The sequence below is a fragment of the Acipenser ruthenus genome, chromosome 11 (assembly GCF_902713425.1).
Source record: "Acipenser ruthenus chromosome 11, fAciRut3.2 maternal haplotype, whole genome shotgun sequence".
Classification (NCBI taxonomy): Eukaryota; Metazoa; Chordata; class Actinopteri; order Acipenseriformes; family Acipenseridae; genus Acipenser; species Acipenser ruthenus.
The window spans coordinates 26,267,967-26,295,120 of NC_081199.1; the positions used below are offsets into that span (position 1 = coordinate 26,267,967).

General features: G+C 39.0%; 1 protein-coding gene across 4 annotated transcripts in view; it reads right to left on the reverse strand.

The window, feature by feature from the left end:
- Positions 1–27,154, reverse strand: part of LOC117426930 (hyccin 2-like) — a 72,781-nt gene that overhangs the window by 2,050 nt on the left and 43,577 nt on the right. For 3 of the 4 annotated variants that reach the window (XM_059033521.1, XM_059033520.1, XM_034045177.3), the window contains 6 exons: positions 22,548–22,663; positions 20,602–20,697; positions 15,756–15,872; positions 9,934–10,021; positions 9,029–9,185; positions 4,510–4,653 (listed from right to left, as the gene is read on the reverse strand). In XM_059033521.1, coding sequence (XP_058889504.1) covers positions 4,510–4,653; positions 9,029–9,185; positions 9,934–10,021; positions 15,756–15,872; positions 20,602–20,697; positions 22,548–22,663 — 718 coding nt within the window. The remainder of the gene's footprint in view (positions 1–4,509; positions 4,654–9,028; positions 9,186–9,933; positions 10,022–15,755; positions 15,873–20,601; positions 20,698–22,547; positions 22,664–27,154) is intronic. The other variant, XM_034045176.3, reaches the window with a different exon arrangement.

The following is a 27,154-nucleotide window of genomic DNA, read 5'->3' on the forward strand; positions in this document are numbered from 1 at the left end:
TTTAAAAAAAAAAAAAAAGAAACATCAAATACTATACCAGGTAGCTTTCTGTTGCAATTGTTTTTTGTGATTTACCTGGCCTTCACAGGATTATAAATCTAGCAGGCTTCACTGTTATCTTGCCTTTCATGATATTACTGTTATTGATTTTTACAGCTATTATTTTGAGGGTGAAAATGTTTCTTTGTGCAAGATATAGACCGCTACAAGGGCTGGAGTAGTCCCTTTGGCGTTGCATGAATGAGGAAACCTATTAGGACCAGGATTTGAAATTATTACTGCTGTAAATGGTCTTTAATTAAAGGGGATAAACACATTCATTTGGTCCAGTATATTGATTTAGATGGCCCGGAGTTTTTTCATGTTTATAAAGAAAAAGATTCTAAAACATATTCCCTTCTTATTCCATACTGTATTAATTATTATTAATTGAAGCCAAGCTGTCTGTCTGAAAAGCGTTCTTGTTTTGTCTGAAGGTGTGCAATTGTAATAGAAGTAGGTACTGATGGGACTTTGACCCATGAATGTATTAAATTAGATCATTTCATATACCAGTTCTACCATGCCTAGTTGTGTTACAGGGTTATTTCAGATTTTTGATAGACATATAAAGGATCAAACATGAAAAGGAAGAGACAAGGAATTTTCAGCATGGTACAAATGCTGATAACTCTAAACATTCTGTGACCCATTCTTACCTGCTTTGGTCAATTTAAAATATGACTTTTCCCCTCCATCAAGTAATCATCTATAGCAAGACATTTTTAGAGGGTCAAGCTTATATAATCACACAAGGAGATACTGCAACTTTAACCTTCTAGAAGATAATTTTTATATATATATACAAATGCATTCATATTTTAACAAACTAATCCACAAAAAAATAAAATTTATTACTTCATGCATAGCCGAGCAAGCTTTAACAGTTTGTTGGGTTATGTCCATCACAAACATGAGGTGATGACGTCTCAACACAATGGTGATCCAGTGAAGGAAAGATGGGGAGAAGAGACGGTGCAGTCAAGTCAAGAAGACATGCACAAGACAACAGTGGGAGAGTGAAAACAGCATGCTCCATTCCTCGTCTCTACCTCCCAAAGGAAGACAAGAGAAGACCCCAGCATTGGCTCTGCTTAGGGTACGTCAATATGCATAAAGTGTACAGGACACAGACTAAGTCACAGGACACATGCAATACTGTACTGCACTGTAACTTTAATAGTTGCCAATTACATGTCCTGTGACTTAATTTCCACACTGCACTGTATATAAGAAAACAATGCTGGATTGTACACTCCATGTGTAAGGCTTGCTTGACCTACTAATTGCGCATTTCAGGGAGACGTACTGCATGTATCGGAAAGGCCATGAAAACCTGGTAAGTCAGTTCTTGTTTTTTTTATCCTGTTGTTTCAAAACAAAAACAAAAACAAAAACTCCAACCCAGAGGTGCTGAAAAGAACATATTGGCTGTGAGAAAATTCTTCAAGCTTCTTCAATAGACGTGTGGATGTTTCTTTGCTTCATCTCTACAAGTCAGCATAACGCCGTGATAGCAAGAGCAGGACCTGAGCCGATAGGAACTGATCCCTCTCAGTTTTGAGTAGAAGAGAGAAGGACACGATGGATTAAGAGTCTTTGTAATTGTCATGGCCATTGTTCCTCTGGATTTCCACAAACAGGCTTTTCTCAGCTACAGTCCCTGCTACCCACTAACCAAAACCAAACTGATCACAACACCTCAAACAACAGGCAAACTAGACTGTACGAAACAGAGAGGACATTCAGCTCAGAGGATCCATGAAGGGGACAGACAGTGGAACACAGGTACAAGCTACAATCTCCCTAGCACTGCACCAATCAGCCTCATTTCAGGGCTCACTACATAGTTATTACAGCATTCAAAAGGTCCAGCCTACCTTAAAGTATGGTTATTATCAATTTTACAGAGAGACATTTTTCTTGCATTGCCTTTTTAAACTGAACAGTAAAATGTTAGTTTTGTACTTGAAAGAACTAAGTCACTTGGAAGTTTTGGATGTTTTGTCAGCTGCAACAGAGCTTGAATGTGTCAGTTAAACATTCGACTGCTTGCCTATTTGGTACGCAGAGGGACATTTGGGCAACGAGACTTCTGTAAAATAATCCATAAATATATTTAAAAAAAAGAAATCCTTTACAATCTTTTTGGTGAATAGAAGAATGCACAGAAAGCTAAATTATGGATGAATATAGTGGACAGACATCCAATTATTATGTTGTTTTTGTAAAATGTATTGTGGTGCTTTACTTTGTGCATGCAGTCAAACAACCGACCATAACCAAACCCCAATTTCACCGTTGAGTTCAGACACAGAGCAACAACTAGAAGGTAAGAGGACCTTTCAATATCTGTAATAAGGCAGCCCGCTCAAGTAACTTGAATAACTGAACACTACATCCTACCTCGTAAAGCACTAGTTGAAAATACCGTGTCGTATCTCTCCGACCTTTTCATTCCCATGCACATGCAGCTGAGCAATAATCCATGCAGTGGGACCAGGGCCCTTCCCATGCCCCAAAAAAGGAAAAAAAGCAGTTTATAGGATCTCCTGCTCAGCTGGCAGAATAACTAAGAAATAATACTGAAGAAAGTTAAAGAGCTGAAATGAGCAAAGCTATGGAGTGCGCATTAGGATTTATGCAGTTGTCAAGGTTCATTAAAACTGGTAAATCCTGACAACCGCCACAAAATGATGTCTCACCTTGAAATATTCAGGCCAATATAGTAGCATACAGAACACTGCTATATGTATGCTTACAGCTTTCTTATGTCTAATTATTACCACTATGTTGGAAAAAAATTGTATTAATGAACACTATTTTAATTAATGCAATACCTAGTACTGATATTTTGAATGTCACAGCAAAATAGGCATATCTGATCTATTTTCCTGTGTTATAAACTCCACTTATTACCACCATTTCTGGTCGGTCCCTTTGAACTGATATTAAAAGGGTTTGAATGTATTTAAAAACTCAATAAAATCGCTGTCTTTATAAGGCACATATGCCATGCAAATGCCATCTAATGCTGCCCTAGAATAGGTCAATAACAGAGGCACAGTATTTTTTGAATGAATCTGCCCCTACAAGGAGTGCACTGCCTGCATGTATATCTTCTTGCAGTTTGGGGCTTCCATCTTTCATTGACAGGACCGTGGCTGTGCTGTGACACGACTTTAATAAATTCACAACGCTGCACTGCAGTGCTGTGAGCTGCACCAGCGGACACATCTGTGCATCGAAGAGGCAGCTTGCCAACGTTTCAGCACGTTTCCGTCTAATGATAAAAGTGAGAGTTGTAATTATAAGAGATGTTATTATGTTAAGCTCAACTTTGGCAGAAAATGTGTATAGTTGGCAGATTTTGAAAATGATACACTTTGAATGTGTGTACAATACAAAAGTACATAAACACATGCCTCCCAATGGGTGTCTTATCAACAGCAGCTGCTGAAAACAAACAGTCTCCTTCTCCAAGTACTCTAACCATTAACCTGGGGCAGCTTTCCCTTTGTGGAGGCATTGTCTTCACATACCTCTGATTAACCTGGGACAGCTGCAATATTTATTAGCTTGAGGATATTAAACAGTGGCACCAAAACCTGTTCATACATTTACCCCAAGTGTAAATATTTTAATTAGTGCTTTCACATCAGTGTAAGAAAAAAAAAAAAAAGGTCAGGTTTGTTTTAAGTCAAGTCTAAATTGTTTCAAATGTATTTAATCTATCTTCTTCAATACTGTTCTCTTGTTTAACCTAATTGAACCTACACTATGATATATACAAATTTGGACACTGACTCTAAATTGCCTGAATAACATTTGGTGCCACTGTATGATATTTAACCATGTACATCAGCATGGCATTGCCCACTTTATAAAGAATACATCCATCAATAGGTCTGAGACTTATTTTACCAAATGGAAGCTAAAAAGAGTTATGTTGAACCACACTAGAGCATGACAATGTTTAAAAACCTAAAGAAAAAGCCCCAGTGGTGACTTGACAAACTGCATGACTCGTCAGACCCTCCAATACAATTTCTGACAGCTACTTAGATCACAGAAATAGCTCTGGTCCTGCTGTGTATCAAACTCAAGAAAGAAGGGAAAAACAAGGTTCAAGGAATTTGAAAAATGTGGCCATGCTTGGAGAGTGGAGAGAGACAGCCTAGCCAATTCAATGCCACTGGTCGTGGCACACGAGTGCAAAAAGCATCATGGATCAAAGATGCAGGTTTTACATGCAGGCTCATGCAATATCCAACCCTTCCCTTGGCGGTTGACCTCAGATCTAACCTGGCCTGGCCTTATGGAACTGGTTGGGGGTACAGTTGTATTTTTAATATTGTTTTGGATGAGAGACAGCTAGCACTGCCTGGGAGCAGTAGAAAGACACACTAGAATGGAATGACTCTCTGTGCTCCATAGACTCCCTCACTTCAGTCTGCAGCTCTGGCCTACCCTCAAGCGTGACCGGGGGGATGCTGAACTGCACCGCTGGCCCCTCCCTCTCTCGCTGCTGATTGGCTGCTGGTTCCGAGGAGGCGTGGCGGTTCGGGGTGGCGGGGTAGCTCATGTCTGCCTCGTTTGAGAAGTCAAAACAATCTGGGATTCAACACACAGAGCCGGAAAATGTTTGGGTTTTAGCGGTTGAGGTTTTATTTGTTTGGGGTGTTTTTTTGTCCACCGCTGCAGTGTTGAACAAGGAAATATAGGGTTAGACAATCAAAGGCAACATAAAATAAGCAGAGTGAGAGAGAAGAGAGAGGAGAGAGAGACACACACCTAAACAATGTCAGTACAGTAAGAAGGTGGTGATTAGGTTAAACATGGTAATGATGACTTGAAGGAAGTCTGACCATCTGTGTATAACACCTGTTGAGACCCGTCAGCATTTACTAAAATCACATAATCCTGTGTGGATGGCGAAGGCTATCATTACAGTCAAAATCATGGCAATGGTTCATATCCCATGACTGGTAAGCTCACATTTCCATTGCTTTGTATTGTAGTTTTAACAAGGAATAATAAAAAGGTAGCTTAAATTAGCTGGTTTTCATAGTTAGTTAGTTACAGTATTTTATTGAACTTACCAGTAAATACATTAGTGACAACTGGGATAATATACTGCATGTTCAAGATGTTGATTATACAAGATTTAAAGAAAGTTGTCTGATTTACATTCCATCTAATTTGCATAGAACATTACACTTTTTTGTTTGCGTAAAGTATAAAAACACAAAATGCTAATTCTAACAATACGACATCCTTTATTATGACTTCTCCATTAATTTGGCTGTTCTTGTGATTTTGTAAGGACTGTAAGATAATAAGACGACACAGTCCTTTTAAACTTAAAAGCAGTTCCAATCAGTTATATTTCCGGACTACTGATACTACTGCAGTGGCACAAAATATAGTTCATAGAACAAAAAGTGTACTGTGTGTGTGTGTGTGTTTTCAAAACCATGACTAAAACAACCATGTGCAATGTATGTGTATGTGTATGTGTGTGTGTGTGTGTGTGTGTGTGTGTGTGTGTGTGTGTGTGTGTGTATATATGTATATATATATATATAGCCATGATAAAGTATTTGCCCCCTGTCTGATTTTCTGCATTTTTGCATATTTTTGACACTGAATGTTATCAGATCTTCAACCAAAACCTAATATTAGATAAACGGGACCCTGAGTGCACAAATAACACAAAAATTTGATACATATTTCATTTATTTATTAAAGAAAGTTATGCAACACCCAATGCCCCTGTGTGAAAAAATAATCGCCCACTTAGACTCAATAACTGGTTACGCCACCTTTAGCAGCAACAACTGCAACCAAACGGTTCCTGTAGTTATTGATTAGTCTCTCACAGCGCCGTGGAGGAATGTTGGCCCACTCCTCCATGCAGAACTGCTTCAACTCAGTGACATTGTGGGTTTGAGCATGAATTGCTCGTTTTAGGTCCTGCCACAACATCTCAATGGGGTTTAGGTCTGGACTTTGACTAGTCCATTCCAAAACTGTCATATCATTGTCTTGCTGCATGACCCAGCTGCGCTTCAGCTTCAGCTCACGGACGGATGGCCTGACATTCTTCTGTAGAATTCTCCGATACAGAGCAGAATTCATGGTTCCTTCAATGATGGCAAAATGTCCAGTTCCTGATGCAGCAAAGCATCCCCAAACCATGACACTACCAACACCATGCTTTACCATTGGCATGAGGTTCTTACTGTGGAATGCAGTGTTTGGTTTTCGCCAGACATAACGGGGCCCATGTCGGCCAAAAAGTTCCACTTTTGATTCATCTGTCCATAGAACATTGTTCCAGAATTCTTGAGGATCATCCAGGTGCTTTTTGGTAAACTTGAAAGAGCATTCATTTTCTTCTTAGTGAGCAACGGTTTCCGCCTTGCTACTCTGCCATGAATCCCATTTTTGCCCAGTGTCTTTCTGATGGTGGAGTCATGAACACTGACCTTAGCCGAGGCGAGAGAGGCCTGCAGATCCCTGGATGTTGTTCTAGGGTTCTTTGTGACTTCCTGGTCGATTTTACGCCTTGGTCTTGGAGAGATTTTGGCAGGACGGCCACTCCTGGGAAGATTCACTACTGTCCCAAACTTTCTCCATTTGGACAATATGGCTCTGACTGTGGTTTGGTGGAGCCTCAGAGCCGGCTTTGTAACCCTTTCCAGACCGATAGGCATCAACAACATTTTTCCGGAGGTCTTCAGGAATTTCTTTTGTTCGTGGCATGGTGTGCCTCTAGAACCTGTGTGCTGACAACTTCACTCTGATGGTAAGGGCCAAAGTTAGATTTATATTGGGCAGGGCTGGCCCAAATCTGGCCTGGTTGTTAACCAAAGTACTCAAACAGCTGACCCTAATTATCCCTTTAAATGGGTTGAGTTAAGTAGGAGGGGCAGTAACTTTTTCACACCTGAAGATTGCATGTTTGATTGCCTTGCACACCAAACAAATGAAAGAAGCACCAAACTTTGGTGTCATTTTTTCTCTCAGACTCCCTCTATATACTACTACAACCCACAAAAAAATCTGACCAAATACAATGTGCAAAAATGCAGAAAATACTTTTTCACAGCACTGTATATATATATATATATATGCTCCCCGGTCGGCAGCTTCTTCATCTAAAAACACACCACCCCCATTATCACTCTACAACAAGCACAGTACAACAGAGAAGAGATAATGCATTCAAAATAAAGACATGGATGAGAACAAAGAATGACTAGAGCTTGGAAACAATGAGGTTAAATAGTAAGTAGCGGGTTTCTGAAAAATATAGCATTCTACATTCCCATGTGTTGCTACAACTGTTTAATTAACGTAACTGTCATTTTTATTTTCATTGTTAACATCCTGACAACTTTACACTTCTAACTTTAAAGTCTGTTTCAAGCTCTTTTCAAAATGTCTGCTCTAGTGCACTGGGGTTTGAGATCTGCACTCTAAATCATTGCAGGATTAAAAATAAATAAAAATAAATAAAAACAGTGCTCTGGCTTTTCTGTTCCGTACCACATCATGGATCATTATTGCTGTGTTACCTGTTTGACAATGTGGGCAGTAATCCTTACACTATCAGTGCACTAGAGCGGCCATTTTGAAAACGGCTTTGAAACAGAACAATGTCTTTATTTTGAATGTTTTATTTCTTCTCCGTTTAATTGTGCTGTTATTCACTTTTGTATGCTATAAGAAACCTAGAATATATCAAATAACATTTGGGTCAGAAAATATGGTCATCACATTGTTTTTTAATTAGTTTGGGGCTAGTAATAAACTTGTGGCTGTGCCACTCATGCATTTCTGCCCAAAACCAATTAGAGACATTATTGTGTGATAATATATTCTGACCCATACATTATTGTGTTTACACACACACACACACACACACACACACACACACACATATATATATATATATATAGACACACCAAGTACAAGTTGTTAAAAAGCACTATGGCCTGTTGGTGTCAGTATTTTATATACTGCAGTTGGCTCGAGTTGGGTATGCCAAGCAGACTCATGCACTTATTGCTGCAATTCCATGTTCATGTTTTGTTTGTCAATAAACTTGTATTTCACTTTCAACTCTTGAAATATATTTACTAATTGTTATGAGAAAGACGTATGATTGAACATTTTGAGTAACTGCAAGGACCGGTGACTGGCTGCTTCCTGACAAAAGACCCACACCATCGCGAGATCCACTGAAACAAAAACAAGGAGACAGACAGTACAGCTAGCTGCTAGGGGCCGAGGCATGGTATATAAACTGCAATTCACTGTAGGGTTCAGAAGAGACAACACAACGTCTCCTATAGCATGGTATGCACAATTCCTGTCCTGCTCTCAGCAAATTTCTATTCAGCTTTTAAAAAGCACGATGTCAGTGGTAGGAAATCTGTAGTTGTTTTGGGCCCTGTGCTGTAATGATAAAGCATACGTTTTCAAATGTAGTTAAAAACTTTTAATAATTCCACTTTCTGTAAATAAACCTGTTTCTTATCTTCCTTTTCCTTTTAAATGTATTTTCATACTGCAGGTCCCTTAAACTGGGATATATAAATTTAAATTATGGGACCTTTTTGATAAAGCGAAGTGGTAAATGCAGCCCATTATTCCAGACTATTATTAAAATCATACTTTTTTATAGGTACTGTAGTCAGTAATCTTCTGAAAGCATACATTAGGGATTTCCCTCCAAACCACCTCTTAAAATGGAGGTTAATTTTCTTGGGTTTACATCAAGGCAAGGGGGACATCTACTATACTCACAGCACAATACTAAGATATGTGTGCAACAGACCGGACATGATATTATACAACTGTCTTGGTTCAAGCTCACCATTACTGTTAATGAAAATGAAATGATCTAAAAAGGCCACAATGCAATCTGTGTTCTGGGATCCCCGCTGAGCCCTCCACTAGCCCCTCTGCCAGACCTTACCCTCTCTCTTCCACCGATGACGGCGGATGGAGGCCGTGGTGATGGCGGAGCGGGATATCCGGGTCACCGTGGGCGTCACCTCCATATTCAGCACCTTCCGGCCCTGAGACCCGTCGGGAGCATTCGCAGGCAAGGAGCTCTTCATCGCGTTAGCCACCTGAGGGGAGGGGAAGCAAGGTCAAATTCCCAGCGACAACGCAAACTGTAGGCGTCGCAAACAAATCCTACCACTGGGAGAGAAAGCAGATGGGAGAAACAGCTCAGGGGTTGATTTGATCAACCTATAATCCGCATTTTTACAGCACTCTTGATAGCATCAGCCCCCTGTCCGTGGTTATCTGCTTGATGCAATCCAGGAACTTTGTCTGTGGTGTTGTGTTTGAAATATCATTTTGGATAGTACCGCTTTCAGGCATGTCAATGTAGTTCTCTATGATGTCTGACTATTTCACCCCCCACCCCCCACCCCCCACTCTTGATTTAGAATGTCCAACTATGTTTTGTCACCACAACTGCATAGGGGAAATGAAGGTCAGCGGGTGTCCTTGGATCCCACCACCAAGCCAAGTGCCTCAGCAAGCTACCAGCCCCTTGCAGGACAAAAAGCCAGCTCTGCATGTGTCGTTTCGAACCCATCCAGCGCCCGCCCTTGAAAGGCTGTTGTAATGCTGTGAAGTCAAGCAGTTCTCGACAATTTTACCTCCCCAAACCATCGGATCTCCAGCCAAGATCGAAAACTCGGCACACCCAGAACTCAAAAGCTGCACTCCCTTGACTGTCTGACTCATTCTGCACACCATGGGTCCGTGCCTTCACCAGGTGAACCACACAGTACCTCCTTTTGGTTATCCCACAGCAAGAAGGTCCTGTACTGTATTAACCATGGAAATAACGCTCTAACTTACCAGAAGGGGCTGAGAGTAAAGCTCCAGCTGTGCTCTATAGATAACGTCCTCCAGTGCCTCCCTGCCCAAGTCCCACTCCCCATTGAATCTGAAATGAAAGAAGAGCACAATTAGTATAAAGAAGCAATGGCTTATCGTGAACTGGAAGAAAATATAGAAACATAATACTGTCAATATGGCATAAAGCCACCACTGGGCAGCTAGGACTGCTCTGACTCTAGCCTGCAAGTTGCATTGTTCTTCAGTTCCTTCAGGGAAGCCTGGGGTGAAAATATACTTTATCATATTGTGTCCTCCAGTAATTTGTGCAGATACAATTGTAACCACTTGCCTTCTATCAGCCCTTTCAAAGTCTGTGAGCTGTTCTGTCTTGCTCATCGTGATTGAAACCAATTTGCAACAGGGATATGCAGCATTAATAATGTTACAGTATGTGTCAGTGATGCCATTATTCCAAACAAAACCATGCCATGTGAACAGCACATTTGCACAGAAGTGTGTGCTAGTACAGACAGCATTTGTGTACAACCCCTGATCCTGCCACGTTCCCAATCATACTTTGTTTATTAAAAAAAGTTATATATATATATATATATATATATATATATATATATATATATATATATATATATATATATATATATATATATATATATATATATATATATTAGAAAACGATTGAGTGCAAACAGCCAATCAGCTTCCAGATCTAGTAGGCTTCTACTTTGCATAGATGCCCGCTGGAACGTTTAAGTGCTTAACTGTGAACTAAATTTTAAATCAATCCGCGCATTGAGACAAGCGAAATCATGTCTGTGACAGGACACCGTAGTGAAGGCTCAATTCGCAGCTACTGGACAGCACATTAACAGGAAAGACACGATTGGTCCACAATTCTGTCATCAATTGGATCCAAACAACACCCTCCCTCAAAACCAGCCAGTCAAACTGCCAACCCTGTTTCAGCTCTTTCCGCACCAGCCAATCCACACTCTTCCAGCTTGAATGACGCCCCGCCTCCAAACAAGTTTCGAGTCCGACTCAATACTACACGGACTATTCAACAATTGTACATGTCCAGATAAACTACAATAAGAAAGAGTAAGACCCAATAAATAAATATGTTAGCCAAATAATAATAATAATAATAATAATAATAATAATAATAATAATAATAACAATAATAATAATAATGGTTTCTCTACAAACTGAATGTTTGATTGTCTTTTTTTCTTAAGAGCATATATATATATATATATATATATATATATATATATATATATATATATATATATAATTACACACACACACATACACATACACATACAGTATACACACATACTTTTTAAATGGCTTTATAATACAACTTTTTTTTTCTTTCTGCTTATGCAGTTTAGTAGTATGCATCCTAGTTGCCTACACTGTGCTACACAAAATTGAGACTTCTAACAAAAGAACAGAAATAGAATAAGCAACCTTTAAACTAGTGGGAAAATATGTGAAAACAATGCTGCAGGTTTTATACTTTTACCTTTGTAAGTACCTTTTACGCATGCAACACTTTTTTACATCATTTTTGACACTCGCTGCAGGTTCAGTTTTCCCATACAGGATGTACATTTTATTGTTGGTTTTGTGAACTGCATATGTGGAACACGGCCAAGGTTCATTGATTTTATTTATTTATTTATTTTAAGAGCTTAACTCGGTAGAATATGCTCGCTAGACTAGCGAGTGAGTTAAAAAAATGTATGGAAAATCTTCTAGCGAGTATATTTCTTGCGAATAACCTGAAAACGTAGCGACACATGCAAATTAGGCTATGACATCACGAAACGTCACAGCGAATTTCCTTTGATTCGCTAGAATTTATAGTGGATGGAAAACCGTTTTTTTGCCCTTATGTTGCTACTATTTTTGTAACAATTTTACTGAGTAACTTATAAACTCGCTCTAAAGAAGTCTTGTATGAAGAAATGCAAATGGCAAAAATGTCTTTTTTAAAACAAAAAACATTACTCAAGCAATGACACAGACACAGAGGAAAATACCAGAGAGATTATGAACCATTTTTGTTACTGCCCACATACAGTAGTGCCATCAGACAATCTGACACCTGCACGTTGGGATATATTGAAGGCAGTGAATTGATGAACTATACACAATAAAAGTATAGCTCATGTGCAATTTACTGTCAACATGGCCTAACAGCGAATTAACCGATTTTGTGGACTTAGTGAAATGATATTTACATGAAGCAGGATGGTATTTTTGTTAACTAACATAGTCTGTAACACTTAAATAATGCGATATGAAATTCCAGTACAAAAAGACCATTTCACCTGTTTTTTTTTTCATCATAAATGCAAAAGGGAAAACCAAAACACAATTTTTGCTTTCTTGGACTATTTTCAATAAGATTTTTGTGAATGTGTCAACAGGTGATATTTCTGGAAGCTATTAATTGCAGTTTGTTGAAAGATGACAGGAGGAGACATGAGCAAGGGTAATGTACTGTACACTGGCAACTGGGGGTAGATCAACACTATATGAATCTGACGACAGAGAAGCCAGCCTGAGTGGAGTAAGGGATACATTCATGTTCATTAGGTACTCCCTATCCTCCTCTACAGTATTTAAATTTGTCCTTGCTTTATTATAAAAGCGAGTTAAATCAAGAAGACAAGCAACCTTTTCAGTCCTTCTCCTACATAATTGAATTGCTGTCTGGAGCCGAGACTTTGGTAGGTGGAGTGATTCTAGCTCAAAACACATCAAGGAAACCTTCACAGATTCTTCATAATTCCGCAGACAAGTTACAGACAGACCACTCTCTCCAGCTATTTGACAGCTGAAAAAAGTCCAAACAATAAGAAGCAAAGACCAAAGCAATTTGTGCTTAAGGGCAACATCTCCCCAGCGGCACAGCTTCCAGACCATTACTCTTCCAAACCTCAACGAATGACAGGGTGTTTTGTTTTTTTGTGGGGCCTTGAGTGTTATTAATGACAACGATCAGCAAACGGACCTGACTGGGAACTATCAGCCTGCTGTCAGGTTGGACAGCGAGCCGCTATCGCTAGTCTTGCATCAACATCCCAGACCTTACAGAACGTGTCCTGGGGAAAACTGTGACTACAAGTCAATATAATACAATTGCCCAGGTTCTACAGGTGTGTTTACTCAAATTCTAAAATTAGGAATACATAAAAAACCCTGAAACATTGTAAAGTGCATTCCATAGAATACACAGTCCCTTTAGGCATTGGTTTTCATAATGCAGTTTTACAGAGCAGGCCCTTTGATGTATTGCAGCAGGCTAGTTTTGGGCCCATCTATGACAATCACTGTGATTGGTCTAGCAGCACACCAGGGATTTGCCATTGGCTCAGGCTTTTTTTTTTTTGAGTGAACAGTAAATATGTACATATTGGGGACACATCCCTTATAAAAGTTTATCACAGTAAACACCATTCTTTTCCAATGGTTATACAAGGTATTTAACATAGTTTAATCTGGTTTGCCATGTTTATTAGATGCTTCTCCATATCTCTGTGTGCTTCACACTGCCTACCTGTGCTTTACCATGCTTTCACTATGCTTTATTACACTTGCTATGCTTTTACTATGGGAAACCTTTATAGGGCATCACAGTACCTTATTTTCTTACTGCATATTTCAACTAAGCTTTTAAAAGATCGGCAACTTCCCACAGCCAGGACACAAACCTGCACTCCCCTGACTGTATGACTCACCTTGCACACCACATGACCGTGCCTCTACCAGGTGAATCACTCGGGGACCCATTCTACAGTGATATTTTGATTTTACCCACAGCACCTTTTGGATTTAAGAATACCAAACCATGATCCAATACTATACCTACAGGGCAACTCAAGTCCCAAGCCTGTACTTTCTAACATACCTGTTCTAATAAAAACAGCTAGCAACATACAGTGCCCTCCATAAGTATTGGGACAGTGAAGTCAAAATTGCTATTTTGGCTGTACACTCAAGCAATATGAAAATAGGATTAAAAGATGAATATGAGGCAAAAGTACAGAATGTCACCTTTTATTTCTGGCTGTTTCAACACATATATGTTTTACCAACTAAGAATAACAGCACTTTCATTGGGACATTTGGCTCACCGGTGTTTCTAATTGATCAGGTGTTTCCTGTTGCATTGATTGTTCACACATAAGAGCTGTGAATGTGTAGTCTCAGTTCTATCCTTTGCTTTTTGCCTTTGGAGTCTGCGTTTGGTGTCAGTAGGCATAATCCAACATGAAGACTAGGGAGCTGTCTATGAAAGAAAAGCAAGCGATTTGGATGCTAAAAGAAAAGAGCAACTCAATTAGAACCATAGCACAAAAGTTGGGCATAGCCAAATCAACAGTTTGGAATGTCCTGAAAAAGAAAGAAACCACTGGTGTCTTCAGCAATTGGCAACGACCAGGTCGGCCAAGGAAAAGGACAGAAAAATGACCAGAGCTGTGAAAAACAACCCTAAAATAAGTGTCAGTGAAATCACCAACAACCTCCAGAATGCTGGGGTGAAAGTGTCGCAATCTACTGTTTGCAGAAGTTCTTCGGCAGCAGAATTACAAGGCTACACTGCAAGATGCAAACCTCTGATCAGCACCAAAAACAGAAAGGCCAGATTAGAATTTGCTAAAAAGTACAGAGATGAGCCAGTAGAGTTTTGTGGACTGATGAGACGAAGATTAACCTTTATCAAAGTGATGGGAAGGCAAAAAAGTGTGGAGAAAAAAAGGAACTGCAGATGATCTAAAGCATATCACCTCATCTATGAAACATGGTGGAGGTAGTGTCATGGCATGGGCATGAATGACTTCAGAAGTGTACAGAACTATCTTGGCTACCAATGTACAAGAAAATGCCAAGACTCATTGGGCGGCGCTTCACAATGCAACAGGACAATAACCCAAAACACACTGCCAATGCAACCAAGGAGTTCATCAGGGGAAAAAAGTGGAAAGTTTTAGACTGGCCAAGTCAATCTCCTGATTTAAATCCAATTGAACATGCATTCCACTTGCTGAAGAGGAGACTGAAGTCAGAAACTCCCCAAAGGCCGATACCAAGAGTTTTTAGTGATGTCAATGGGTCGCAGACTCACTGCTGTTATTGCATGCAAGGGATTTGCGACTAAATACTAGCTTTTATACTTCTTATATTTGCTTTGAGTTGAATTGTCCCAATACTTATGTTCACATAAAATGGGGGGATGGAACTCTAAAAGTGCTGTTATTCTTAGTTGGTAAAACATGTATGTCTTGAAACCACCAGAAATAAAAGGTGACATTCTGTACTTTTGCCTCATATTCATCTTTTAATCATATTTTCATACTGCTTGAGTGTACAGCAAAAATAGCAATTTTGACTTCACTGCCCCAATATTTATGGAGGGCACTGTATATACACCCAGGGCAATGTAACCAAGCTTTCCTTAAAAGCCAATGCCTACTGTCATTTTCATATTTACTTCTAATAGAGTACCGATAGTGATAGCATAATAATGCCCTTTTTCACAGAGCAACTTACGGTTGAAAGTTATTTGCGTTTAGGAAGAAGAGGGGTAAGGACGTGTGCTGGAAGAGGGGTAAGGACGTGTGCTGGAAGAAGAGGGGTAAGGACATGTGCTGGAAGAAGAGGGGTAAGGACATGTGCTGGAAGAAGAGGGGTAAGGACATGTGCTGGAAGAAGAGGGGTAAGGACATGTGCTGGAAGAAGAGGGGTAAGGACGTGTGCTGGAAGAAGAGGGGTAAGGACATGTGCTGGCTTTGTTTAATACTTACATGGCGTGATAGACCGCCGTCAACATCTGCACCATGAACTCGGCGTCCAGAATCACCCGGCCACACAGCTCCTTCCACGGCTTCTCCTGTTGCCGTGGAAAACCACACACACATAACCTGGCAGGTGAAACAGGATCAAACATGTTAAGAATGCATTTAAGGTATTCCAAATTGTAAATAGGTGGTTTAAGACGGCTTCGAAATCTGAAACAACATCCTGTGTGTGTGTATATATCTATATATCTATATAAACACACACACACATATAGGGGTGGGCACCAATATTGAAATTTTGATAACAATTTCCATATTGCGATATCATGGGATTAAATATCACAGCTTCAAAAGCTGAGTCACACAGCTTAAAAACTAAAAACTACTTAACTTGCAACTTGTCACAGAAGCCCACCTATTTGGCTCTCAGAATGAGGTTTTGACAAGCAGGTTTCAATAGAGGCCCCCACAAAAGAAAAAAAGAAAACTTCTGTGTCAAAAGAGTCTGTTTACTGATGAAGCAGGGTGCACAGATGGAAAGAATGTAACTATAGAACTGTAGTGGAACTGGAGAGTCAAATGGTGGTACTGGTTATTGTATTTAAGATTTTCTACACTTACCTTTTCAATTCAAAGCACAGCAGATGGTAAGATACAGTTTAATAGGACGCTTATTCTCCAGTGCTCAATGCTGAATCTGAACCCTGCTCCTATATTTACATTCTGCTGTTAAGAACTTTGAAAAGTAATTATCATCATAGTTATAATTAATCCTTCCATCTCAATCTTTTCAGAAGATAACTTTTTTTGATGTATTTTATTTTATCATGTAACCCTTAATAGAGGTTTATTATGCCATAACTGGAATAAACTCGATATTCTGTAAGATTCAGGCTGTGGATACATCAATATTACACTCACAGCTACCCTGCCAAGGTTGAAACCTTCATATCTTAGTGTAGAAAAAGCACTAGGAGGTTAAAATCTTCCAAGTTCGTCCACAAAGCAGGGATAGCATCAAGAAATCCCAACACAAGCTTCCCTTATATTGCCTTAAGTATGCCTGGACAGTACGGCCTCTATAACACTCAACCCCTGGTCTCTCTTTTCCAAAAAAAGTGTCCAGCAGTGCTGCTGACTGAGCCAAATCCAGTGATGGCTTTGCTATAACACTTACTTCCAGGTCAACAATTCTACTGTAAACTCTCTTATAGAGAGAAAGCATGGCTGTGCAATGAAACGGCCAAAATAGGTCACATGTTTCAACAGTTAATGCTTGCTTGTTAGAAGGCAGAGAGCTACCAATATGTAGTTATTCATTTGAAAGTCTGAGAGTTTAAAGAGCACATAGCAGAGTTCCGAAAATTATAGCGTTCCACGTCCCCACGTGTTGCTACAACTGTTATAACGTACCTGTCATTTTTATTTTCATTGTTGACATCCTGACAATTTTTTACTTATAAACTTTAAAAAATACTGGTTTCAAAGCTCTTTTCAAAATGTCCGCTCTAGTGCACTGATCGTGTAAGGATTATTACAGGTAACACAGCAATAACGATCCATAATGCAATATAAAATCGTTCTTCTTGAAGTAATTTAGAAGACGTATCTCAAACCCCGGTGCACTAGAGCGGACATTTGGAAAATAGCTTTGAAACATACTTTATAGTTTATAAGGAGTTTTAAGAATATCAGTAATACAATATTTTGTTTTTTTTCATGTACTTCATGTATATGCTATAAAAGGTATATCTTATTTCACCAATTCATTAGTAATTGCTTATTTAATTGGGATGGTGGGGTGATCAAGGCAGATTGCAGTCACATTAAATGGGGTCCCAGATTTTGATCATCATCAGGCTTTTATCTACCAAAGCAGCTTAAATACAGAGAAGAAAGCCTATTTGAAATCCCAGACATACCCTACAGTACATATATGAAGGAAGGCAGGCAGGGAGACAGGGTACAGTGGATCAACCAGTATAGACTACATATTCGTAATTTTTACATACAATTACAAATGAGTAATTGTATGTAAAAATAATGTGATATCTGTATAATGTGAAATAATGTATAATGTGATATCTTGTAACAACTGTAAGTCGCCCTGGATAAGGGCATCTGCTAAGAAATAAATAATAATAATAATAATAATAATAATAATAATAATAATAATAATAATAATAATAATAATAATAATAATAATAATAATATTCACAATAACTTCAAAAGCCATTAAACTGTTACAAAGAGAGGCACTCGAAGCAGAAGGGCTCTATTTCTTTATTACCCATCTCCTTTGAGAATGTTCTTACTCTGAAACCCAATAAACAAGAACGACAGGGACCAACCCTTCTGCTAGTCTCTGCATTTAGGATATGAAGTCCCTGGGTGTCACCACAACCACATTTGAACCCCAGCAATAGGAGACTCCAAGTCCCCCTAATGAAACAATGTATGAACAATGGGCAAAAAAGCATTAGGTCTATAATGAGATTTTAAATGACACAAAACATATTTACGTAGCTCACAGTTAAGGTCCATTTTAAAGCAGTAATGAACGGTCGAGTCTAGTTCCCATAACAGAAAAGCCCCCCCCCCCCATTGGGGTCAGTCGTAAGGCATTTCAGAAGAGAGACTGGAATTAAAGCAAGAAGCAATGTATTTAAACCACTCCCCAAAGGAAATCAATATAAACTTATCTCATGCAAGTGTCCGCCTTTTGCAAAGGAGGTGTTCCTTCTGAAATTGCTGTTAAACAAGAGCGATGGTAATACTTTACAGCTGTACAAACGGATTATTGACTAGTCTAGACAATAAAACAGTATAGGTCTCATGGCTCAATCACTGTGTAAATGTGGATTATTCACTTGAGATTCAGAAGTGCCCACTTAAACTTAATTGGAACATATTAGACTGCTATTACTTACTCATTAAAAGTGACTAGAAACCATTATTCTAGGTTTTCTCCTGTTTGTCGGCTTTTCAGAACGGAATCCCAGGTTTCTTTTTTAAATACCTTTTTATTGGACCAACATGGGATGTGGCTTCATCATATACAAACTGACTCTGTACAATACATTATGCCTGGAGGGGCCGGACTCCTTAAAGATTAGTTCTCCAACCCTTTAAACCACTTCCACACTTCACAAGACTTACTGATAGCCAGTACTTTCACTGCTTGTAGTTATGTTGAATCGGCTATACTGTACCTTTTAAGTATCTTGGCTAAATTCCAGATTCAAAACGTAATGCTCTAGCTCAATCCCCCCCAACCCTCTCAGTCTCCCGGGCTGATTAAACAGACATTTGAATTACACAGCCACTCCATTAAAGAAAAGGGACCCCTTTGGAAATCAGGTATGGCAATCTCTACAGACTTGCCCTTCACAAACAGTCATACAATAAACACATTGATAATGTTAATTGACTCCGCAAGTTTGATAAAAAGCCAATAGTTATTTTTTTCTGCCAGTGGGTGGTTCTACATTTTTTCAAATCTGTTGCATTTTAAGGAGGCACACATCTTGCTTAGTGCCAGCTGACAGACGCAGAGACCTAGACGTGTTGAAATACTGCAGTTTGGTTCTGCGTGAAGAACACTGTGACAATAAGGAGGCTGTTAAAATAAATGCTGCTCAGATGTAACCATTTTAAAAATCTGAATCCCGCTAGACCTCTCAGCGTCAGTGTGCATCATCCTGGCTGGTAGCAGGAATTATTACTGTGCTTGTTGTTTGAAGCTTCTTCTCATTACAGCGTTAAAGTAAGCCAATATGATTGGCACGCAATACCTTTCATACTGAAATATCACATTGCTGTTGTTTTCAGAGTTTTTCGAACTGTAAGTGTGCAATGCCCAAATCCATGACCAAAATACCAATTATCATGGCTGAGATGTCTGTACAACAGCATGGCAAGCTGTCATAGTGAAATTGTCTCCAAGAACAGTATTTAAAGGAGAAAAGACCATATCAAAGACTTATAGATAGGATTTTAATGGAATTTCACTTTCTTAGACGTTCTCCTATTTGTTTATTTATTTGTTTGTTTATTTTTAGCAGATGCCTTTATACAAGGCGACTTACAGAGACTAGGATGTGTGAACTATGCATCAGCTGCTGAGTCACTTACAACAACGTTTCACCCGAAAGACAGAGCACAAGGAGATTAAGTGACTTGCTCGGTGTTACACAGTCGCTGTGTGTGCCGAGACTTGAACCGGGGACCTCCTGGTTACAAGCCCTTTTGTTTAACCACGGGACCACACAGCCTCCTATGTTCCTCCTAAAACAGACCTGCACACATGAAGCTTGTCTAAAAGTAACTTCACAGTAATATGACCATTATTTTCGTTTGGGTGGAAAACACTAAGATTTAACTTAAAATGCCTCTCCTCTCTCATCCTGCAGTCAAAAACTTCTAACACATAGGGCATACCGATGATGTGTTAAAAGGAGCGATAACCAAGACTTTCAAATCTATTTTAAATTTGCTTTATTATTGAGGTTAGCCACCATTTTTATTTTATCAAGAATTTTTTGGTTCCTCATTATTATTTTTTGTACATTCATTTGGGATATACATAAATTTAAAGTTACAGTTAAACTGTTGCATCATGGTACCTTTGCTGTAGGTCACATGGTCTGACTGCAATCCACTGTAGTGAGTGTGAACAACACAGGAAGTGATTAGTACCAGGAAGCAGCAGCAGTAGTTTATATGTAGGGTTCTTTAAACGATCTGCATATTTTAAACTTGTATGTAACATCTTTAGCAGCTAATAAGAGGTAAGCAGATTAATGTTAAAATGGATTATCAGCATGTATTTAGTCTTGAGTGGAATCCTTACCTGGAACACATTCTACAGACAGACTGGTAGGAAGAAGGTGGCATAAAAACCACAGCAGAGTTATAGCACAACATCAGGAAACGGAGAACATCGAATCTGGAAAGAAATAAAATAGCAAAACATTTCTTTGATAGATATAAAATAGCAGAAACTTTTAAAAGTACACTGTATATAAAATCTGGGATATGAATATATGAAGCACTCCCATGCCAATTACTATAATACACTTTACTATCTCCTGCCAAATCTTTCCCAGCAAACATATCATGTAGAGAAAATAAACAATATGTAACCGTGCTGTGTAGCGATTGCTGTTTATTAGGCAATTTGAAGATACACATTATAGATCCAAGCTGTACGATGGGTATCTGGTTCCAGATTTTCCGATACAGATTACCTTTAGGAATTAACAATAATGCTGCACCTGGAAGCTACCTGCACAACACCTGTGCAGCAGTTCGACATGTAGAGTGGTGGCTTGCAGGCCTTAAAAATGGCAGGAGGTGTTTTACAATATGGTGATAAGATCAGAATAAGAATAGGGTGACTTTACACCGTGTGAAAAGTCTTCCTTTTGCCATTGTTTTGACTAGATCACAGGCAGCATAGCCTGCGCAGCTCTCAAACCAGACCTGTGAATTTGTTCAGCTCACCACCTCTATGACATCACAAAGGGAGCTCACAAGGGCAGCAGGTGACCTTGTCTACAGGGTGATTTCATGTCCAGTACAGTATACTAAATAGATTGATTTCCCAATAATCCATATCTCTGTACAGTACATGAGCAACATTAATATTCATTTATATATCTTATGTAATCAAACCCTGGTCCCTGGAGGGAGGTGATCCAGGATGCTGGACCAGCTACACTGCCGACTGGCACAGACATCAAAGCAGTCACACAGTACCAGTGTCATTGTTACACATGCCACGAGGGTAGGCTAGTGCATGTGGGACTCAAAACACAGGTGGTGGACCCAGTAAAACACTTCACAAGACTAAGCTATAGTGCTTATTACTGTATACAGTATGTGCTGCTTATGTCTCCTGACAAAAGGGGGTTCCTAACACAGTTTTGCTTTCTGTAATCAACGGCTGGTGTATTAACTAGGACAAACAAGGCCAAGTTGGCAGCCAGTTTGAATAAACTGAGAGGTCTCAGGAGTAAATTGAGATGGCCTAGCATGAAGGACATTCCAACTATTCTTTTAACCAAAGAAAAAACATTAATTTGAGTCAAATGAAATACTATTCAGGATGTCAACAAATAAAACGTGGCTGCTAAAGCTGACTTCCCTCAAGCTCCAAACACTCAAAGCTAGGTCGAAGTCAACAGAGAAAACAAAAAACAAACATGAATTAGGCATGTATTTTTCATAAGACAAAATCAAGGGAGACAAACCTATTCAGTGGTCCCTCATTATATATCTGTCAACAGGAACCCTAGTTAAGAGACAGCGCTATATTTTACTTGTTCAGCCTTGACATATGCAAGTGAAATGGCATCACTGGAAAAATGGACCAACCACAAAGCCTCACAACTCTATAGAGGGGGATATTTATATGTATTTCACTGTGTGTGTGGAATCTTTAAAGCCTGGGGGAAAAAAAAATGGTGCTTATCTATATGGAAACAGTAGAACAAGCGAGATGATTTGTATACATTTTCCTCTCAAGCCCCCTGAAACATGCAATGGAATTTATTTATTTTTTGAGTGAGATCCCAAAAAGAGCTTAATCAGCCCTGTGTGTCACTCTCTACCTTTACACCAGCCTTGTTACTATGAATATGACAGTACCAACCCTTGATGAGGAAATCACTGCCTGACAATAGCGAGCAAGTTTGAAAATATGGATGGAATGTTTAATTAAAATTAAATGTATTTTTGTTAATTAAAATGAAATAAACCCAGCTATTTGGAAGGAAACCCAGGAGATGAGGCTACCTGTTCTGTGCAGTGAAGGTCTCTCGTTGAGGGTGCATGTCGCTGTAAACCACCCTGATGAGGTCATGCTGGCACAGGGCCCCTTCCGTCAGTGCCATGGATCCAAGACTGGAGGGCTGAGGTGGAAAAAAACAAAACAAAAACAGGTTCTAAGGTCAGATGAATTAAGAGATAGATAACAGAATGAATTAGTTATATATATATATATATATATATATATATATATATATATATATATATATATATATATATATATATATATATATATATATATATATATAAACTATTTCTGTACTGTGGGTGTTGTCGCGTGATTGAAAACTAGACATTTTGTATTTAAATGAAAGTGATGGTCTTGAGGAGTCGAATGGGTCAAAGTTCAAGTATATTTTCCTCTAGAGGAATTATCACTTTTTGACGTCACTACTGTGGTATTATGCCTTTTTTTCCCAAACAATGTATTTTACATTATATAATGTCACATTTTGTTGAATTACAAATAATCTATGCACAAACAAACTTTTTTTATTCAAAGCTGTAGTGGTTAAACTGAACACTGTTGTATGAGGAGGAGATTAAATGTCAGCAAAAAACTTGCAAAGAAAATGTACAAAATTAATTTACTAAGTATTCAGCCCCTTAAGTCAGTACTTGGTAGAAGCACCTTTTGCTGCAATTACTGCTATGAGTCTTTTTGGATAGGTCTCTACTAGCTTTGCACAGTAGGATGGTGACATTTTTGCCCATTCTTCACTCTTCCAGTTCTGATAAGTTTGTTGGGGACAGTCGATGGACTGCAATCTTCAAGTCTAGCCATAAATTTTTGATTGGATTCTAGTCAGGACTTTGACTGGGCCACTCAAGAGCATTAATTCTCTTCTTGTTCAATTACTCCAGTGTGGCTTTGGCTTTGGGTCATTGTCCTGCTGATTATTTTTACGATGTGTGAACACCGACTCCCATCTCAGACACAGAACTCTGCAGATCACAGACTCCCATCTCAGACACAGAACTTTGCAGATCACTTAAGGTCATTGTTGGCTTAAGTGACATCCCGAACCAGTTTTCTGCTTGTCTGGATGCTCATTTTGGGAAGGCAACCTGATCTGGGTAGTGTCTGGGTGGTATGATGCCTCTTCCACTTCTTAATGATGGACTTCACTGTGCCGAGAGGGATAATCAGCAATTTTTAGATTTTCTTGTACCCTTCTCCTGCTCTGTGCCGCTCTACCACTTTATCCCTGACTTGTTTTGAAAGCACCTTGGTCTTCATGGTTGCTTTCCTGGATCACTATGTGAGTTGCAGCTTGAAAGTCTTTATATCCCCGAGGGAAATGATCTACAAGATAAACCACTTTGAGTACACACAGGCTGAAACCATTTCACTAATTTTGTGACCTTTCAAACACATAATTTTCACCTGAGCTGATTTAGGGCTGCAGTAGCAAAGGGGTTGAATACTTATGCAATTGAGATTAATTGGTTTTTCTCTTAAATCTTACTTATTTATATTCTATATGCATTTTTTAACTATCAACATGTAGAAGATTTTACATGTAAAGTCTAATTTGAAAAGCGTCGTGAAGTATGCTCAGGTGCCAACAAAATGTGAAAACCTTGCAGGGGGGTGAATACTTCTGTAAACCACTGTATATACACACACACACACACACACACACTATAATACAGTGTATGTAAACCTCATCCATAATTCTGTGTGTTGAATTCTGCGTGCTGAATTCCCTGCGTTGCGACAACTTGCAAATGAATCATTTAGCTTGCTTTATTTGTGCATATAATTAGCTTAATGAATAGAGCAACCGCTGATTTATTTTTATGTGCGATGTGAATGTAATTCTGGTCATTTATCGTATTTTAGTGAATGAGGCCCATAGGATTTTAATTTGTTCCCATTTGGCCTAATGGCCAAGAGTCATTGGAAACTGTCTTTACAATCTGCTTTCAAGTGCTTTAAATCTATAACCGGTTGACTCAATACCACAAAAGTAAAACTGCATCATTATGGAGCATTAGAAGATGAATTTAATTGTGTTCTACCTAGAATTCTTCAACTTTTGTGAGTGAATAAAAGACTGTTTTAACATTTCAGGTTATATCTCATGCAGGACCCATCTTCCAAATGGATATTTTGTAGCCACTGTTGATGGTCTATGTTGAGTAACGGCCTAATATTCTGAATACCCAGCTGGGAAAACGAGATAAAGTAGGATAATCATTCATAATGACAGAATACCTTTAGCATGCTTGACCTGAAAGAATACACATCACTGTAAAGAACATGTTTCTAGGGAATTAAAATAGGTTGCTATCTTTTTAAAACCTAATTAGTTGTTATATATCATTAGAATTATATATAAATAAATACAGCTGCAATAATGAATTGACTAATAAAAAATGTGTTGCTTAAACACAAAAAAACTGAAATACGCTAGACTCTTCATTATCCAAACCTCCAGTGAGGTTGCAAGGCATATGATTTTACTTTATAGGGTGAATAGTAATTCATTTAGACAATGCACAGTTTCAGATGATCAGTATTTGGATAATATGTTATTCAAGTTGCCATACTCCATGAAAAAATAAGAAAACTGAATGTGTCAAAGCCTGGCTCAGTTAGCTGTCAGAACACCAGTTCTTCACAATGCTCAAGTGATGTTGATGAAAGCTTAAATCATGTAATACTTTTTATAGTACAGGCCTGCCTCGATATTTCACAATAATTTGGTTAGCACCATACTGGTGTTAACAGACCAATGTCTGTCCCCAATGTAGTTTAAAAGATCCCCCACCCCCCCACCCCCTTCAGGTTAAGCCTTATACAATTAAAAATGGAACTTATTTATTAAGTATACACGAGAACAAGACAAAAATATTTTTACATATTTTTCTACACTACTTAAGACTGGGACCTAGGAGTCCTGTGAGGTTCCAACATGATTCAGACGATGGCATATCTTAACGCCAAGATAAAGCGTGATCTTGAAGTCTTGTAGCTCCTTCGCTACAAGGCTCTCGGTTGCCATGCGCCTCGGACATAACGCTCACACAGCATGTCCCCCCAGTTCCCTATACTAGGGATTCATGCAATATGTCTACAGTAAATACAGTACCGGTGTTGTTCAAACTGTAAACAACTTCTCAGTCTAACTTCCATTTCTGTCTCCCTTTTGATACAGTATCTGAACTGAAGAAAAGCTGCGCTGGCACTTTATAACACAGACATCTTATTCAGCATTTGTTTTATAACTAAATAAATATTAGGTCTACTACGTGGTTATCTTTACTAATGTATTTAATTTTTTTGCTGCGAGAGGAGCTGAAGCTTGCTCCGGGAGACGAGACGCTTCAGCTTTGCTTCAGCCCAGCTCCGGCAGCCGAACCTGGGATAAGCCCATTCCCTCTTCCCCTCTGTTTCTCAGACTTGGTTTGCTTGTCTGTCGCTTTGAACTGAACTCCCGACCGCCGTTTAGCCAGGCTATTTATAGTTTATAAAATGCTAATTAAAATGATCCATGAGTGGGAATGTTACCTTTTTTTGGGGAAAAAATATAGCGTTGATTACATGGTGCTTTATGCATGGTTAATTCATGGAAAGTTACATTTTTGCTTCACTATATATGCATTATAGAGAGGGAGTTTTTTGTATTTTAGTCAGATGTGTGTTGTGTCTTGCGGCGCCTCCCACCCTCTCCCCCGTTTACAAGGCTCTTCGGTTAGAACACTCATATTGTGTGTCCCCCGAGACCCGCGTTATAGCGAGGGAGCACTGTATTATTATTATTAGTTTATTTAGCAGACGCCTTTATCCAAGGCGACTTACAGAGACTAGGGTGTGTGAACGATGCATCAGCTGCAGAGTCACTTACAACTTCGTCTCACCCGAAAGACGGAGCACAAGGAGGTTAAGTGACTTGCTCAGGGTCACACAATGAGTCAGTGGCTGAGGTGGGATTTGAACCGGGGACCTCCTGGTTACAGGCCCTTTTCTTTAACCACTGGACCACACAGCCTCCTATGATCTAGTATTAGATCTACCTCAGCATATATCAAAACTAGTATTGGTGGCAGGGCTTTCAGTTACAGGGCCCCTAAATTATGGAACGATTTGCCCATTTCTGTAAGGGAAGCACCAACGGTTGCAGCTTTTAAAATAAGGCTGAAGACACATTTTTATAATCAATATTTATATTACGATTGTTTTCTTTTATCGTCTGTATGGTTTTATTGTTTCACTGACGAATTGTATTTCCTGCTTGTATTTTCTGTTTTAGCCAGGTAAAGCACTTTGAGGCATTGCTTTTGTGAAAGGCGCTATATTAAATAAAGGTTGATTGATTGATTGAATTGAATAAATGCCACTGTGTATGCAAGTTACATTCGGCCAGCATGTAAAACTGGTATTTGTTACTTTGAGATCAGGTTCCTCTAGCAACGGAGATAACGATATCAAGCATTCAATAAAAGCTGGAGTTCATGTTGGAGAAGGCACCGGAGTGCATGCTAATGTAATCTTTTAAGAGAAGGGCATTGTGTGTGGCGCTTCACCAAGGCCGCTCTCATGCCTGTTATTATGGTAATAGATTGGC